This window comes from Protomyces lactucae-debilis (genome assembly GCF_002105105.1).
Source record: "Protomyces lactucae-debilis strain 12-1054 chromosome Unknown BCR37scaffold_16, whole genome shotgun sequence".
Taxonomy (NCBI): Eukaryota; Fungi; Ascomycota; class Taphrinomycetes; order Taphrinales; family Protomycetaceae; genus Protomyces; species Protomyces lactucae-debilis.
In genome coordinates, this window is record NW_024468008.1 from 43,330 (window position 1) to 57,670 (window position 14,341).

The 14,341-nt window shown below is 51.1% G+C and overlaps 7 protein-coding genes across 7 annotated transcripts; 5 read left to right on the plus strand and 2 right to left on the minus strand.

The window, feature by feature from the left end:
• Positions 1-1,790: 1,790 nt before the first annotated feature.
• On the plus strand, positions 1,791-2,423 carry BCR37DRAFT_381813 (uncharacterized protein). Its single transcript, XM_040869759.1, has one exon. The coding sequence runs from the start codon at positions 1,842-1,844 to the stop codon at positions 2,358-2,360; it is 519 nt and encodes a 172-aa protein (XP_040723579.1). The 5' UTR covers positions 1,791-1,841; the 3' UTR covers positions 2,361-2,423.
• Positions 2,424-2,443: 20 nt separating this feature from the next.
• On the plus strand, positions 2,444-3,378 carry BCR37DRAFT_99088 (ATP10 protein-domain-containing protein). The gene is made up of 2 exons (XM_040872563.1): positions 2,444-3,075; positions 3,136-3,378. Exons 1-2 carry the CDS (start codon positions 2,512-2,514, stop codon positions 3,325-3,327), a joined length of 756 nt encoding a protein of 251 aa, XP_040723580.1. The 5' UTR covers positions 2,444-2,511; the 3' UTR covers positions 3,328-3,378.
• Positions 3,180-4,141, minus strand: BCR37DRAFT_399974 (emp24/gp25L/p24 family/GOLD-domain-containing protein). The gene is made up of 2 exons (XM_040871790.1): positions 3,864-4,141; positions 3,180-3,822 (listed from the first exon to the last, which is right to left on the minus strand). Exons 1-2 carry the CDS (start codon positions 4,023-4,025, stop codon positions 3,343-3,345), a joined length of 642 nt encoding a protein of 213 aa, XP_040723581.1. The 5' UTR covers positions 4,026-4,141; the 3' UTR covers positions 3,180-3,342.
• A 1,447-nt stretch (positions 4,142-5,588) lies between these two features.
• Positions 5,589-6,752, plus strand: BCR37DRAFT_334620 (uncharacterized protein; the record flags this gene model as incomplete). The annotated part of the gene is made up of 2 exons (XM_040867147.1): positions 5,589-6,017; positions 6,333-6,752. Coding segments are annotated over 2 exons (849 nt in total), but the record flags the coding sequence as incomplete, so codon positions are not given.
• Positions 6,753-7,603: 851 nt separating this feature from the next.
• BCR37DRAFT_350064 (major facilitator superfamily domain-containing protein) lies at positions 7,604-9,619 on the plus strand (the record flags this gene model as incomplete). The annotated part of the gene is made up of 1 exon (XM_040867977.1): positions 7,604-9,619. One exon carries the CDS (start codon positions 7,604-7,606, stop codon positions 9,617-9,619), a length of 2,016 nt encoding a protein of 671 aa, XP_040723583.1.
• A 989-nt stretch (positions 9,620-10,608) lies between these two features.
• BCR37DRAFT_381817 (amino acid permease Dip5) lies at positions 10,609-12,683 on the plus strand. The gene is made up of 5 exons (XM_040869760.1): positions 10,609-10,979; positions 11,020-11,026; positions 11,071-11,478; positions 11,516-12,197; positions 12,242-12,683. The coding sequence occupies exons 1-5, from the start codon at positions 10,795-10,797 to the stop codon at positions 12,640-12,642; spliced, it is 1,683 nt and encodes a 560-aa protein (XP_040723584.1). The 5' UTR covers positions 10,609-10,794; the 3' UTR covers positions 12,643-12,683.
• On the minus strand, positions 12,628-14,287 carry BCR37DRAFT_381821 (uncharacterized protein). Its single transcript, XM_040869761.1, has one exon. The coding sequence runs from the start codon at positions 14,050-14,052 to the stop codon at positions 12,931-12,933; it is 1,122 nt and encodes a 373-aa protein (XP_040723585.1). The 5' UTR covers positions 14,053-14,287; the 3' UTR covers positions 12,628-12,930.
• Positions 14,288-14,341: the final 54 nt, after the last annotated feature.

A 14,341-nucleotide genomic window follows, 5' to 3' on the forward strand; every position in this document is an offset into this window, starting at 1 on the left:
ATTCTGCGACGCAAAATCAGCGAGGATTCAGAGCAGCCTGGTCAATCTCATGCTCAGGTGCAAGACGCTCGGCGAGCAGAGATGAAGACATCAACGGCTGGTGATGACAATGATCTTGACCGACCTGAGTTGCCGCAAGGTCAGAGCGTTGCCGCTGCATACAGCAATAGTCACGATGGCCACTCAGTCCGCGAGGACCCAACATTCATGCAAGAGGCTCCACCCGCCCCTCGTCAACGCTTTGCTAGTCCGAGCATGACGGAACGCGGAGCTGCAGTTCAAGAGACCATTTTTCGCTCCAAGATTGTAGACTCTGATGGTGCTGATGAAGGATATGCTCGTTCAGCACGCAGCATCAAATCATCCGTCATGGTCGAACCGCGAGACGGCCGTGGCAGTGTTGATGGTAGTGTGCATCAGCAGGCAATACCTACATCACAACCACATCAAACGAGTTTGTTGCAGCAGCAAGCGGCTGTGCAAGAGTCGCTCTTTCGCGAAAAAGTGGAGCATGCAGATGATCATCCAGAGGAGCGCGAGAATCCTAGCCTTGCGGGACAGCCAGCAGCTGGTCCGAGCTCCAATGCGGGCGACCTCGTGCCAAATACCGAGGCGACCTTATTACAGCAACAAGCCATTGTGCAAGAGGATATCTTTCGAGATAAAGTGGAGCATCAAGAGACACGGCCGCCGCGTCCAGCAAGTCTTGACCATATGGAAGCACAACCAACGACACCTCCAGCTGTTGCTACTGATTCTGGTAATGGCAGTGCAACTTTTGCTGGAACAGCCGATGCAATGACCACAGCAGAGTCTCATGGTGGTGGGAGTATCTCTGCTATTTTGGAAGCGCCCATCATGCCCGATGCGCCTGGCTCTGTTGAGGATGAACTCTTAATGGACGAAGTGGCTGTCGAAGATCACGGCGACTTGATTGACTTGCTTCAACAGGACGAGGACTATGTGCTTGAGGATGAGCCTGCAGGAGGTGAACTCCTTCATGAAGTGACGATTGATTCCAATTTGGATGAAGCTGATTACTATGCTGCTCTCGGTTCTGATGCGAACATGAGTGATGAGGTGGGTGAGATTGTGGAGATTGAAGTGGATGCAGAGGATTCGCCGCAAGGACTCATTCGGGCCGTGCTGGATGAGCTTGAAGTGGAAGATGAACTTGATTTGGATGACATGGAAGACGTGGCAGCTGAGGATATCGACGAGCTCATCTCCATCCATTCTGACAATCCGCCATCTTCAGACAGCGAGGTGATGGAGGGCGACACAGATGCCGATTCTGCAGTTGAGGACGAACCTGCTCAAGCCGCATCCACAATGGAGCCGCCAATTTCTGGTGAATTTCAAACGCAGACTGGCCTGAGGAGTCCACCTGATTCAGACATGCCCGACAGCGACGAAGATATGGATGGAACCTCTGCTATTGATGCTGCAGCTGCTGAGCAACTTGAACAAACGCCGGATGCCGGCTTGGACTCCGCCGAGGCGATCACGCCCTCTGACAACGCAATCATCGAGATTGACGACGAGCAATCGCCAGTCGCAAATCTTGAACAGCCCAGCGATGGTCAAGCCTCGAGTCCGGCCGAATCAGCCCAAGTGATCAGTGATGAGCCAACCAAGGACGCTTCAGCCCCAGAGCCTACTGTTGCCGAACCCGAACCTCAACAGGAGGAAGTACCTCCAACAGAGCCGCCGATACAAGTTCCCGGCGATCTAACAACTAACGTACGCGACATCCACAATATCGACAAGAAGACTAATCTCAGCTTTAGGTTTCATTTTACGCCAGCATTGAGCAAGCACGTCCCGGCAAAGTCTGCGACATGATTGCGATTTGTGGGAAAGCTAAGTATGACAGAGCCAAGGACGGGCCTCGCGATCGCATACTAACAGGATGGCTGTTTCAAGCATCCAATGAACCTCTAGCCGTGACTCAATCGAGTGGCGATGTGCGCTACATCAGGGACGCTCGTGATAACCCGATTCTCGCTGCTCGGTGTCGATTTGGCATCTTTCGACCATTCAAGACAGCCTTGCCAAGTGTCAATCCTGGTGATGTGCTCGTGCTGCGCGAGTTCAGGATGGAGACAATCGGGGAGGAGCCCTATCTTCGCAGTAAGGATAGTTCTAGCTGGGCTGTGGTATCGTTTCCAGTGTATGCGTATAGTGCTGCTGCTCTGAAGCACGCGTCTCCGGAAGATGATGCAGCCTTGGCGGCCCAAGCAGAGGTGGCGGTGAGTGGGCCTCCGATTGAGTACTCTGATGAAGAGCTGGTTCATGCCATGCGACTGAAGCGTTGGTATGAGCATTTTGGCAAACTTGTGCCCATCGTAGATACGTAGATGAGCATAAATAGTCGTAGCAGCGTCTTGGATTGGATCAACTTTCAATTGAAGTGCAAGAGCACCAACTACGAACCTCCTTGGTAGCGTTGAAATATGAAAATGTCGAGCTCTTGAAAGACTTTCTAGTAAGTTTCTACTCAACACACCTATGAACGCACCTCGGATAGCCTTGAGGGCGTCAGAGAGACTGACTATATCGTCTCGCTCTACTCTCACAGCTCACGTCCGTGAAAATAGTAGCTCTACATTGCAGAAGCCCGCTGCTGTCAGCTCAGATGAAGGTCTACCTCCTTCTCTAGATCGCCCGCTAGGCTTTCCCATGCCCATGCAGCCATTACCCCCTCTACCTACGCTGCTTCAACGCACAAAGACGCTCTTGACAACGCCTGGTCAGCACAAAAAGATTCTAGCAGAAGAAGGTGGTTCATATTGGCGAGATTTCCATGCAATGCGGCAAGCTGGTGGGAAACAGTGGACAGCACCTCGCTTGCTCTTTCGGCAAGACAAGGCCCTCTACTTTCCTAATGTCAAGGGCAACTTGCTGTCTAGTGGCAAAGAAGTGGAACTCAGAGTCCTGCTGGAGGAAGCACAAACAGCTGGCTCTAAAGCTTTCTTGGTGCGTTGCTTTTCCGCAACGAGTGGCGAAGAGCAGGTCCGTGGACTGGGTGAAGCTTTGGGTGTTGCTACGATTGACCTCAACATGCAGACCAATGTGATGAAGCATGCACTGCTGAACGCCTTTCGTGGCAGATTGCAGCAAGCAACCCCAAAGGCTCAGCAAGCGCGGTATCTCATCATGGATGGTGGATATGCGTCCCAATTACGCTACATTGGTGCAGTGAATGCGTATGTGGGCTATACGTACTTGCTGGACCTAGATGGCAAGATCAGGTGGGCGAGCAGTGGTGCATTGACAGAGACGGAGCAAGCATCCCTTGCAAAAGTCGCCTCTAAACTGGTCTAAGAAGAGACTATGAGGCTAGACTTTGGCGGCATTACGCCTCTGGAAGAATGTACGCACGATGAAGACTTGCAGGGCAGACATGGTGACCATGGCACCAGACTCTAGCAGAGCAAACCAAAAGATGCGGTGCTCTGTAGACTGCACCGTTGACATGTTGCGGTGTTCGCGCGTTCTAAAGTACTTTTGCGTGCGACTGAGCTGTGAGACTTGTGAGGACACCTTGAACACAGAGTCCTCGAGCCCATTGGTGGCTTCGCTGGGGATACCTTGCTTCGTAGGCAGCTCAGGACGTGGTTCGCTTTCGACGTTGATCTCAAAGTCGACAACTTTGTCGGTGACGGTGGACATGTTGTTGTTGAAGCAGAATGTATACTCGCCCGTCTCTGTAGCTGTAAAGACAAAGTCACCACTGCGCTCCTTGGTGCCCTCCAGGACAAGCTGGAAGGTGGGTGTGCGGACGTAGTAGTCAATGTCAAAGTCGCCGCCTGCTTGGACCTGCCCGTCAGCGTTTTATCATATATGACCGAGCAACATACAGCAAAGTAGAAGGAGATCTTCTCGCCTGCCTTGTCTACATTCGTGTAGAAGCAGGCATTCTCGTTGGACTTGACGCGGTAGGTGATGGGCGACCCTGCGTCGACTGCGTGGCCCAGCAAAGCAATAACTGCCGCGGCAACGAGAGTGAGTGCCTTGAGCATCCTGACAGCGTTATATATGAGCTACCTGCGTGGAGCTCCTCTGGACGAAGCAGTAACAAGCTTTGTCCTCGTTGTCCTGCGGCTCAAATTTGGTTTCGTGTTCACTCTCAAACGCGACGACGACAGACCAAGGGACAGCAGGACACAGGACCGCCTGCTGGGCTAGATCACGCAGGGCCTGCCTCAGAAATCCCTCGGTTCGAGTCGCCATGCCGACCCCAATAGTGCCATTCAGTGGCAGGACCGATATCCAAGGGGTGCGCCGTCCACAGCTACCAAGACAAGGAAAACTAACCTATGAAACAGTCTGGGTTTGCAGAGACTCCTCCGTCTCGACGTCACTCGCTTTATACTATACCTAAAAAACAAGGTCGGCCGACTCCTGGTTCAAAGCATCTGACGCCGACAACACATAACAATCAAACGGGTTCTGGGTTCGGGCCATCTACATCGGCGCGTAAACCGTTCAAGCAGCCATCGAAGTCTGCGCGTGCTGCAGATTCAAGGCTAGAAGACGATTCATTAAAGAGAATCTCGCGGCAGCTACCGTTGCCAGCTATCGGCCATGATGAAGCTCCCTATCAACCAGCAAAGTCGACCGTCAAGCGCAGTACAATCTCAATTTCATCACCGCCACCTGGCGCAAAACGTCGGAGAGTCTCTGCTGTGGAAGGAACATCGAGCAGGCATTTCAAAGAGACAATTGATTTGGATGATGACGTCCCGAGACTATCTCCAAAGGCTGTTCTCGTGAGTCCTCAACAGAAACGGAACAAACCCGAGAATGTGCTCGAATACAACGATAATACCTATCCAGCTTCCAGTGACGATGACTTGAGTGAACCAGAGGTCATCAAGAAGGTATCAAAGTTGACGCCTGTTGAGAGTAAACGTTTCACGGTGCCAAAGACCAAATTTGCTGATACCCCTCCTCCAATTACGGAGCCACGTACTCTTTGCAGGGCTCAACTCGCGTCTCTCAATTATGATGGATCTAATCGCATGGAGACGCGTCAGTTGCGCATCATGAACAAGTGCTTTATGATTGTTGATCCAAAAGAACCTTCTACTGCGCAAACTATCAAGATGCATGAGGTGGATGATTGGGATTTTGACGGAGACAGCCTGATGCTGTCCATACATTGCAAAGAAGATCAGCCTAGCTTTGCTGATTCCCGGCACATTGAGATGATATTCAGAGAAAGAAATGCAGCAGACTCGCTCACGCGTCTCATCATTGCAGGCAAGCCCAGTCCAACAGGCTTTCTGTCAAAGCTGAGTCGTGGTGTCAACAGTGCATGGGCTAGAACGCGGCACGCACACACCACTCCAGCAATATTGCCCAAAGAGTCCACTACATCCACAGTCGTTGATCTTGCTTCGCCACGTAAAGCACAACCAGAGCGTTTGAAGCGTCTTACACGAGGAAGTCAAGTGCCTGTCACTCGACGTGACGCAAGTCAACCATTCGCTAGTTTGGATTCCTTTGCAAAACCAACAGTCACTCTACCGAACCCGCGCGAGACACGTCAACGTGCACGTCTCAAAGAGCTTGCCAAGTCAAGCGATCCAGTGCTGGTGTATCCGCACAAAGCAGCGAGTTCCGTCACACTCTTTCCAGACGATGTTGAACGACTTAAGCCGGGCGAATTTTTGAATGACTCGCTCATTGACTACTACTTGCGCTATAATTTCGATCATTTGCCTGAACAACGGCGCAGCGAAGCATACCTCTTCAACACATTCTTCTACAAGAAATTAACGCAAAAGAGTACCGTCAAAGGCAAGGAAACAGCAACAGGACACAGTGCTGTTGAAAAATGGACGCGCAAGGCGAATGTGGACTTGTTTTCAAAAAAGTATGTCATTATACCTGTCAACGAGGCGCTGCATTGGTACCTTGTGGTGATTGCAAACCTCGACAAGTGTGTCTTTGGTGAATGGACAGACACGCGCTCGCAAAAATCGCATATCGAAGAAGACGTGCCAGAGGTGCCAGATGTCATGGAGATTAGCGATGAGGAGGAGACGGCCTCCTCACGACCTGCCACCTCAACACCAAAGAACGAAATGACCATCTTTGAGTTTGACGACGACACGCCGGCCGAGAAAGCACCAGCAAAGCCCACCTTGGCTGAGGCACTTCGTGCTGAACATCAACAAAAGATGAATAGTCGGTCAAAGATCAGTGCTAGTCTTGCTGCTTTGAGAGCTGAGGATGAGTTGACCACTAAATCTACTGCCAAGCGCAAGTCCCCCAAAAAGACCAAGGCGAAACCATCCCTAAAGTTTCTCAAACCCGGCAAGCATATTGAACAGGATGAACCTGTCATTTTGATTCTTGACTCCCTGCGCAATCGTCACAACAAGGTGTATGGTACCATCAAGCAGTATCTTGCCGCTGAAGCAGAAGTGCGACGTGGTCAAAAGCTAGACACGGAGCAAATCAATACCTGTCTCGCAGCTGTACCTGGCCAAGACAATTTTTCTGATTGTGGACTTTTTCTGATTCACTATGCAGAAAAGATGCTGCAGGAGCCAGATGCCGTTCTCAGGGACCTGCTCCAACGAACTGGCTACAAGCGTGAAGAGTCTTTCAAGAAGGCGCAAGAAGCGCAAAGGGAGCTTTGGGAAATTGACAAGATTGCCTCACGTCGTGTAGACATGGTGGATGAGATTTTGACGAGAGGCGAGGCTTGGAAGAAGGAGCACGAGGCAGACATGCGAGCGAAAGCTGCACAGGGCCAAGGACAGGCGCCAGACGAGGAGATGGAAGAATTGTCACTAATGGAGACTGCTGCGCCTGAGAAAGTAGCCACGCCGCCTGCAACGGCAGAGGAAGAGCAAGAGGCAAGATCAGAGCATGATCCTGAGCAAGCCATGACTGCAATGCTTGGCGGTGAAGAAATGACACAAGACGTGGTCCCTGCGACACAAAGTCCAGTGATGCCGTCGGCATTGCTTTCGTCGCCGCTATCACTGGATCTTGCCATACCGGCTTCGCAAGAGAATTTGGTGACTGGCAAGGCGGGACCAAGTCTTCTGGATGGCCTGGTGGATGTGCTCAATGATCAAGATGCAATGGACGAGGATGCGAAGCAGACGGTGCCTGCAGCTGTGCTCAGGTATCACGCAAAAGAGCCAGTATCTGAATCTCCGCGCGGCAAGGGCCATGTTGTTCCGCCGATTCCTGAGGATGCAAGCGAAGACCCTATCAACCTTTTCTTATAGAAATGCCAGCCGTTGTCTCCTCGCTAGTAGCCTGCTGCTACTGCTGCTGCTACTAGCCTACCACTGCTACTGCTACTACTGGACCTCACCGGAATTTGACTCGCGGGATCTCGGCCGCTGTTGCCCTTTTTCTTCTTCAGATTTTCCTCTTTCGGGTGGCGACTTCGCAGCGAGATCTGACATCGGCGCGGACTGAGCAAACATCCGTCCGAGCTACAGCGTAGCACAAACAAAACGCAACTACGACACAAGGAAAAACCTTTTTCATCTCTTAGAGATTCGCCGCAGAGCAGTGTTGTCCGTCTCTGTACTCATACTACATCTACAAGACCTTGTTCACCGTGACTATGGATCTCGGCAAGCTTGAACGATGGATCAGTCGACCGGCCGCCAAGCCTTATCGATCAAAGCGCCTGATCCAACGGCAAACAACAGCAGGTGGTACAGCTGTGGACCCTGAGCTACTGCGTCCTGCACTCGATGACGATGGGCATGTCGCATTTGATGATGATGATATTGAAAACCCAAAGAATTGGTCTCCCGCGCGACGATGGTACATCACCATGGCATCCGTTTTGCTCGTTGTGAATGCGACATTTGCCAGTTCATCACCATCCGGCTGTCTTGGTTCCATTATTGAAGACTTTGGCGTCTCGCAAGAGGTTGGCTCTCTTGTCATTACAGTCTACCTCCTTGGCTACGTCTTTGGACCTCTTCTCTGGGGCCCGCTCTCAGAGTTTTATGGTCGCAGACCGCTATTTCTGCTCACCTTTACGCTCTACCTCTGCTTCACGTTTCTCTGCGCATTCACGCCTAACTACGCAGGTCTGCTTATTGGCCGCTTCTTGACAGGTACATTTGCTAGTGCGTCACTGTCCAATTCACCGGGTGTGCTGGTCGACATTTGGGGTCCCATGGAGCGCGGCAATGCCATGGCGGTCTTTTCCATGATGACCTTTGTCGGTCCTGCTCTTGGTCCGTTGACGTCTGGTTTTATCCAGCTCAAGCTCAACTGGCGATGGAGCTTTTACGTACTCCTATGGCTTGCTGGCATCACGCAACTCATGCTTTTGACGATCCCGGAAACACTTGGTCCTATTGTTCTGCTCAACAAGGCACGCCGTATTCGCAAGCAAAAGATTCCAGGCTACGAAGACGTCCAAGCACCCGTCGAGAGTGAAGACAGGTCTCTCGCCAATATCTTCAAGACGGCTCTTACTCGACCTTGGCTGATTCTTGTCGACCCAATCTCATTTGCTGTTGCAGTCTACCTGTCTGTTGTGTATGCTCTGCTCTACATGCTCTTCAGCATCTACCCCATCGTCTTTCAAAAGCAGCGTGGATGGAATGCAGGTGTTGGCCAGCTGCCACTGCTTGGTGTTGCTATTGGTGCAGTTCTCGGTGGTGGTCTCGTCTTTTGGCAGACTCAGCGTGAAGTCAAAGCCATGCGTGCAGGCCATAAACCCGTGGCTGAGGACCGACTCTCGATTGCACGATGGGGTGGCATCCTCTTTGCAGCGAGCATGTTTGGCTTTGGTTGGAGTGCCAATTTCAATTATGTCCACTGGATCGTACCTACCATCTTTGGTGTCTTTTTGGCAGCGAGTATTCTCATCATTTTTACCAGCATGCTCAACTACCTCACGGACTCATATTTGAGATTTGCAGCTTCCGCACTCGCAGCCAATACTGTTGCTCGAAGTCTGGCAGGCGCTGCCGCACCCCTTTTCACACGCCAAATGTTTACGAACCTCGGCGTGGGTCCAGGTGCCTCGATTGTCGGTGGCATTGCTTGCCTGCTCGCACCCATTCCATTCATCTTCATCAAGTACGGCGGACCTATCCGTGAGCGATCCAAGTTTGCACCTACCCCGACTGGTCCTAAGCCGGTAAACAAGGAAGAAGAAGACACCGATTCATCACCCTCGCAAGATGCGCCTACACCGCCTGCATCCGGCGACTTATCCCTTCAACGCTCAAAATCAGCCATCTCACAAAGTGGTTCGACAACACCATTGCCGAGACAGCAAAAGAAGTATTGGCAGGATGAGAGTAATACCATCGCTCAACAAATTAGAGATATGCAGGCTGGTGTGCCGTATGTCAATGAAGACTTGACGATGACGCGGACAAGAACCGGTGGTAGTGCTTCGCTGGGTTTACGCAAGACGAGGACAGGTGAGATGCCTAAGCCGCCGACGAGCCCAGGGGCTGCAGGGATAGCGAGGCCGCGTGTGGTGAAGATTGTGGATGATGTTCCTGAAAGAGTGCAAGAGGAAGGTGCAACTTTGTCAACCGAACCAACGCATCTCTCTGAGGGGAGCGAGAAGACCGCGGTAGATGCTAACAAGGGCACTCAATGAGATTGGTGACTGGGTGTTCGAGTACTTTGCAGTGATGAAGTTTGTTGATGCTAGAACTAATGATCGTCTCCTTCTGAAAGCTAACAAGTCATCTTGATCATGATTATGAGCGGCGAATGTGCATTTGGGCAGGTCATCTGAGAATTGTTTCGTGCTGATGACCCTGCCAATCTTGAGAGTTGCCTCACAGTTCGCTGGAAGAGGGAGATCAGGGCCAAGGACGAGCTCAGTCGACAACATGCTATCGACCAGCAAGCAACCTTGGAAGGTCTAGCGCAAGGATGGTGCAATAGTGGCAGTGTAGCTCCCACCTTCCCAAGATAGTCACTAGTACTAGTATTCGTAGTGGGCCAAAGACACGGCAACTAGCGAAGTCAAGGAGCTCGTAGCCGATTGGCACAGCTTTCGACGCTCCTTTGTCTGGCGGGCGATGGAACCATGGATCATGATCAGTCTGCCAAACGTCGTCAGTGGACGTCCTCGTCAACGCAATCTGGGGTAGGAGTCCGTAGGACCCTTCTTGCTAGTCTTTACAAGCGGTGACCCACATGCCCCCGCTTCTCATTCTCAAATTTGGAAGTTGAAAACTGCCGCCGACTTTCAGCACCAATGTCTAGCCATCTATTCGTGTAGAGACTAGAACATCTGGCAACGTCCTCGTAGCGCTCGTACACGCTATTGCGTTGGGATTCTCAGATTGGCGATTTTGACACTCGAGCACTGCAATCATGAACGAGCCAAGATAAGCAGAAGCTTTATATTTTGTATTTGTCCGACAGGCCGTTATCTTGTTATCTAGAGGATGCTCCTGACCGCACTGACCATGGCTACAGCACACGACAATGACAAAGTTAGGGCGTCAACCTGATAAGACCGGATGCGAGCCCATGTGCACGGCCGCTTCCTTTTCCGCGTGGGATTTCAAGATTTGCATCTGTCCGCGGCCCCTGAGCCAATCATCTTTTCCATATCTACGGCGGCATATCCGGAGAGATTGACAGCTGAATCGTTGGACTGCATTGCAGCACAGCACAGCCTGCCAAATTTTCAACTTTCACTGCTGGACTACGAGAAACTTGAAAGTCAGACGAACAGCTCTAGCTCGGCCTTGTGGGCCTATATATCAAGCTCATCCCCACTCCTCCATTTTTGCATCTTCAGCCAACCCTCACATCATGGAGAGAACTGCTTCTGGCAACAACTCTGTCGGCAAGCATGAACAGATCTACGAGGCAGAACAAGATATCGCCTTGGGCAAACTTGACTCACAAGAGGAAGTGCCTGTCGAGAAGCTCCACAGAGGCCTCAAGAGTCGGCAGATTGGTATGATTGCCCTCGGTGGTGCAATCGGAACCGGTTTGTAAGTCTGTCACCCATCAAGAATCAAACTAACGCATCAGGATTATCGTATGCTAGTGAGGTCTTTTTCAACATGTTTCTAACAAGGCTAGGGTACTGGTAGCGCTTTGTCCAAATCTGGTCCCGCTGGAACGCTTCTGGCGTACAGCTTGGTCGGTGCCGTCGTCTACATGGTCATGTGTGCTCTCGGAGAAATGGCCACCATGCTTCCAGACCAGCGCGGCTTTACTGGCTACGCTTCTCGTTTCGTTGATCCCGCTCTTGGCTTCGCCACTGGTTGGAACTACTGGTTCAAGTACATCATTGTCGTTCCCAACCAGCTCACGGCCGGTGCCCTCGTCATCCAATATTGGAACAGGAATATTTCTGTGGCTGTTTGGATCAGTATCTTTATTGTCATGATCTTGGCAATCAATGTTCTGGGTGTCAAGGTCTTTGGCGAGGTCGAATTCTGGATGAGTACCCTCAAAGTGGTGGTCATTTGCGGTCTGCTCATTTTGGTTTGTGCCCCTCCTCTCATCTCCTCTCTAATATCAGTGTGTGTGCTTGGCAGCAGGTGCCGGTCCAACAGGTCAAGCCGGTGGTTTCAAATACTGGAAAAATCCAGGTGCATTCAAGCAATACCTTGTTGGCGGCAACTTGGGCTACTTCCTCGCCGTATGGTCCACCACCGTCCAAGCGACTTTTGCATTCTTGGGAACTGAACTTGTTGGTGTCTGCGTCGGTGAAGCTCAGAACCCTCGTCGAAATGTGCCAAAGGCCATTCGTCGTACATTCTGGCGAATTCTCATCTTCTACATTGGTCTCGTCTTCTTGCTCGGTCTCATTGTGCCATACAACTCGCCAGACTTGCTCGGTGCCAACAAGCGTTCCAACAGTGCAGCCGCATCGCCCTTCGTTGTGGCCATCAAGCTCAGTGGCATCAAGATTTTGCCCGACATCCTCAACGGCTGCATCCTCCTCTTTGTCCTCTCTGCAGCCAACTCGGATCTCTACATTGCCAGTCGTACCCTCTACAACCTCGCAGCAGATGGTAAGGCTCCAGCCATTCTGGCTCGCACCACAAAGTCGGGTTTGCCCTATGTTTCACTCGGCGTGTCCTCGCTCTTTGCACTTCTCGCCTACCTGAACGTCTCGAGCTCCAGTCAGACGGTCTTCAAATATTTCGTTCAGCTGGTCAGCGTGTTTGGTCTTCTCACATGGATTTCGATCCTCGTTTGTACGTATCCACTCTCTTCATGCTTCATTTGCTAACCTCTTAAGCGCACATTGGTTTCAGGCGAGGTCTCAAAGCTCAAAACATCAGTCCGAGCTCGCTCCCGTACACGGCTCCCTTCCAGCCATACGGCACCTATATCGCACTCTTCTTCAGCATTCTCATTACGATTTTCAAGGGATTCGACACAATGGTGCACAAGTTTGACTACAAAAACTTCATCACCCAATACCTCGGCGTTCCTCTTTACCTGATGCTCATTCTTGGCTACAAAGTTGCAACACGATGTAAGCGTGTTCGAGCAAGCGAGATTGACTTTGTTTCTGGTACTCGCGACTTTGCAAGCGAGTATGATGAGTACATTGAGAAGCAAGCAATCGAAGACGCCAAGCCAAAGGTCTGGTACAAGGTCATTTGGAAGTACACTGGTGGTGCACTTCTCGGATAGATTCACATATAGAATATTGCCATAAATTTGTCCTATGTCAGCTTGTCTAACCTTCGTAAGGCTACAGGCGCTGCGCCCTTAGATGACCAGTGAAATCGCTTAGGAGGCGCTGCTGCCGCTGCAAGACTGAGAAAACTTCAGTGTGACCCAAACTTGACAATTATTACCAGTCTTGAACAAGATGTGCCAAATATTGTTAGTAGAGGACTGCCGGATGTCGGCAACCCCTGTTAGAGGGTGATCAAGGACGTGATTTGCCCGAAAACACCAACACCACTTACAATAGGATCAATGAGCCTTTCTGTCCAAAGGATTCTCGTTACTGCCATTGATGATGCCATCGTCTTCAAGATCTTCCTGACGACTCGTCTTGGGCCTCTTTTTGAGGCGATCCTCTTCACGCTTCGCTTCCTTCATCAAGACTTTCGTTGCTTGAACATGCCTGTTGCTGATATATGCGTCATCCTTCTCTGCCCAGTCGACATTATACTCAGCAGCAATACGTCTAATTTCTTTGCGCAATTCTTTACCTTCTTCCACCAAGTCACGCCATCGAACCATGTCGAAGCCCTTTTCTTGGTATAACCGTTGCTGTCTCGCAGAAGCAGCCGTGTTGAGAACTTGGGAATAGCTAACTTCACGGTTGTGGTAGAGAAAGTAGACATAGCCCATGACCAAGCACGCAAGACTCGTCATGTACGTGATGGGTTCCATGGCATCCCAACCGAGTGGTGAATAAAACGTGAGCTTGAATACAACACACCAGTAAGCGACAAGGCCGCCTGCGACATACAATGCGTACTGCTTGGCTGTCTTGGCTGCGAGTTTGTCACACTCGTACTTGATGCTGTGCTCTCGATCCAGTTCTTCAGTCACGCGACCAAGCTGTGTGCGAAGGTACTGTGTCCGATCTTCAAAGCTGGGCACACTGACTTTGACTTCATCGTCACCAATGAGGATACAAAAGCGCGTTGTGGCTGCTGCTTCGCGAATAAAGTCGGCAACACCGATACTCGTCGACCACCGTGCATGTCTAGCGAGATCTTTAAAGACGATGGGAGTTTTTTCATCCTCAATTTCGGCGCGAATGAGCGTTTCCAGGTAGCTGAGAGGCTGCTGCGTGTGTAGTAGAAAGGCGACGACTTGTTGATTGGGCATAGGCAGCAAAAGCTTGAGTGAGTTTGCTGTTGTGAATGAGAACTGCCCATGCTTGGCAGCAATATCTTCTTTGCTCAACTCTTCAGCTCTGATTTGTCTGGCTGCATCACCTTGTCTGGCTTGGAAGGAAGCGAAGCGATATGAAGGCGTGTGCCCCTTTAGCAGCTCAACAGATGCCCTTGACGCAGAAGCGCTGAGGTTAGAGCGAGAGAACAACCTTCGACCCAGACAAATGCCAGCTCTTGGTAACATATTTATACTAAGCAATGATGCGGACTAGCGGCACAGCCTGTTGATATATATCTGCAGCAATGACGTAGCTTGGCAGGCTGGCCGTTGTTAGAAAGCACTTGCTGTCAAAGGCCCAGGATAGCTGCCTTGTGTCAAGATCAGTATCAAGCACTCAAATTATACAAGCCAGTGTCGAGCACACGCAAAGGCAGTTCAGAGCAAGAGTGTAGTTGGTACCCCGGACTCTTGGAGGCAGCTGTAGCCTGTCGCGGTCTCGAGATGTTGCGCCGTGCGACAAATTGCAATCTCG

What these genes read in the sequence shown, in the direction of transcription:
- BCR37DRAFT_381813 (XM_040869759.1), top strand. Translation starts at nt 1,842, where the DNA reads ATGATTGCGATTTGTGGGAAAGCTAAGTATGACAGAGCCAAGGACGGG.
- BCR37DRAFT_99088 (XM_040872563.1), top strand. Translation starts at nt 2,512, where the DNA reads ATGAACGCACCTCGGATAGCCTTGAGGGCGTCAGAGAGACTGACTATA. An exon ending in ACCTCAACATGCAGACCAAT is followed by an intron (nt 3,076 to 3,135) that starts GTGATGAAGCAT and finishes GCAACCCCAAAG; the next exon opens with GCTCAGCAAGCGCGGTATCT.
- BCR37DRAFT_399974 (XM_040871790.1), bottom strand. Translation starts at nt 4,025, where the DNA reads ATGCTCAAGGCACTCACTCTCGTTGCCGCGGCAGTTATTGCTTTGCTG. An exon ending in AGATCTCCTTCTACTTTGCT is followed by an intron (nt 3,823 to 3,863) that starts GTATGTTGCTCG and finishes GCTGACGGGCAG; the next exon opens with GTCCAAGCAGGCGGCGACTT.
- BCR37DRAFT_381817 (XM_040869760.1), top strand. Translation starts at nt 10,795, where the DNA reads ATGGAGAGAACTGCTTCTGGCAACAACTCTGTCGGCAAGCATGAACAG. An exon ending in TTTGCGGTCTGCTCATTTTG is followed by an intron (nt 11,479 to 11,515) that starts GTTTGTGCCCCT and finishes CTCTAATATCAG; the next exon opens with TGTGTGTGCTTGGCAGCAGG. An exon ending in ATGGATTTCGATCCTCGTTT is followed by an intron (nt 12,198 to 12,241) that starts GTACGTATCCAC and finishes TAACCTCTTAAG; the next exon opens with CGCACATTGGTTTCAGGCGA.
- BCR37DRAFT_381821 (XM_040869761.1), bottom strand. Translation starts at nt 14,052, where the DNA reads ATGTTACCAAGAGCTGGCATTTGTCTGGGTCGAAGGTTGTTCTCTCGC.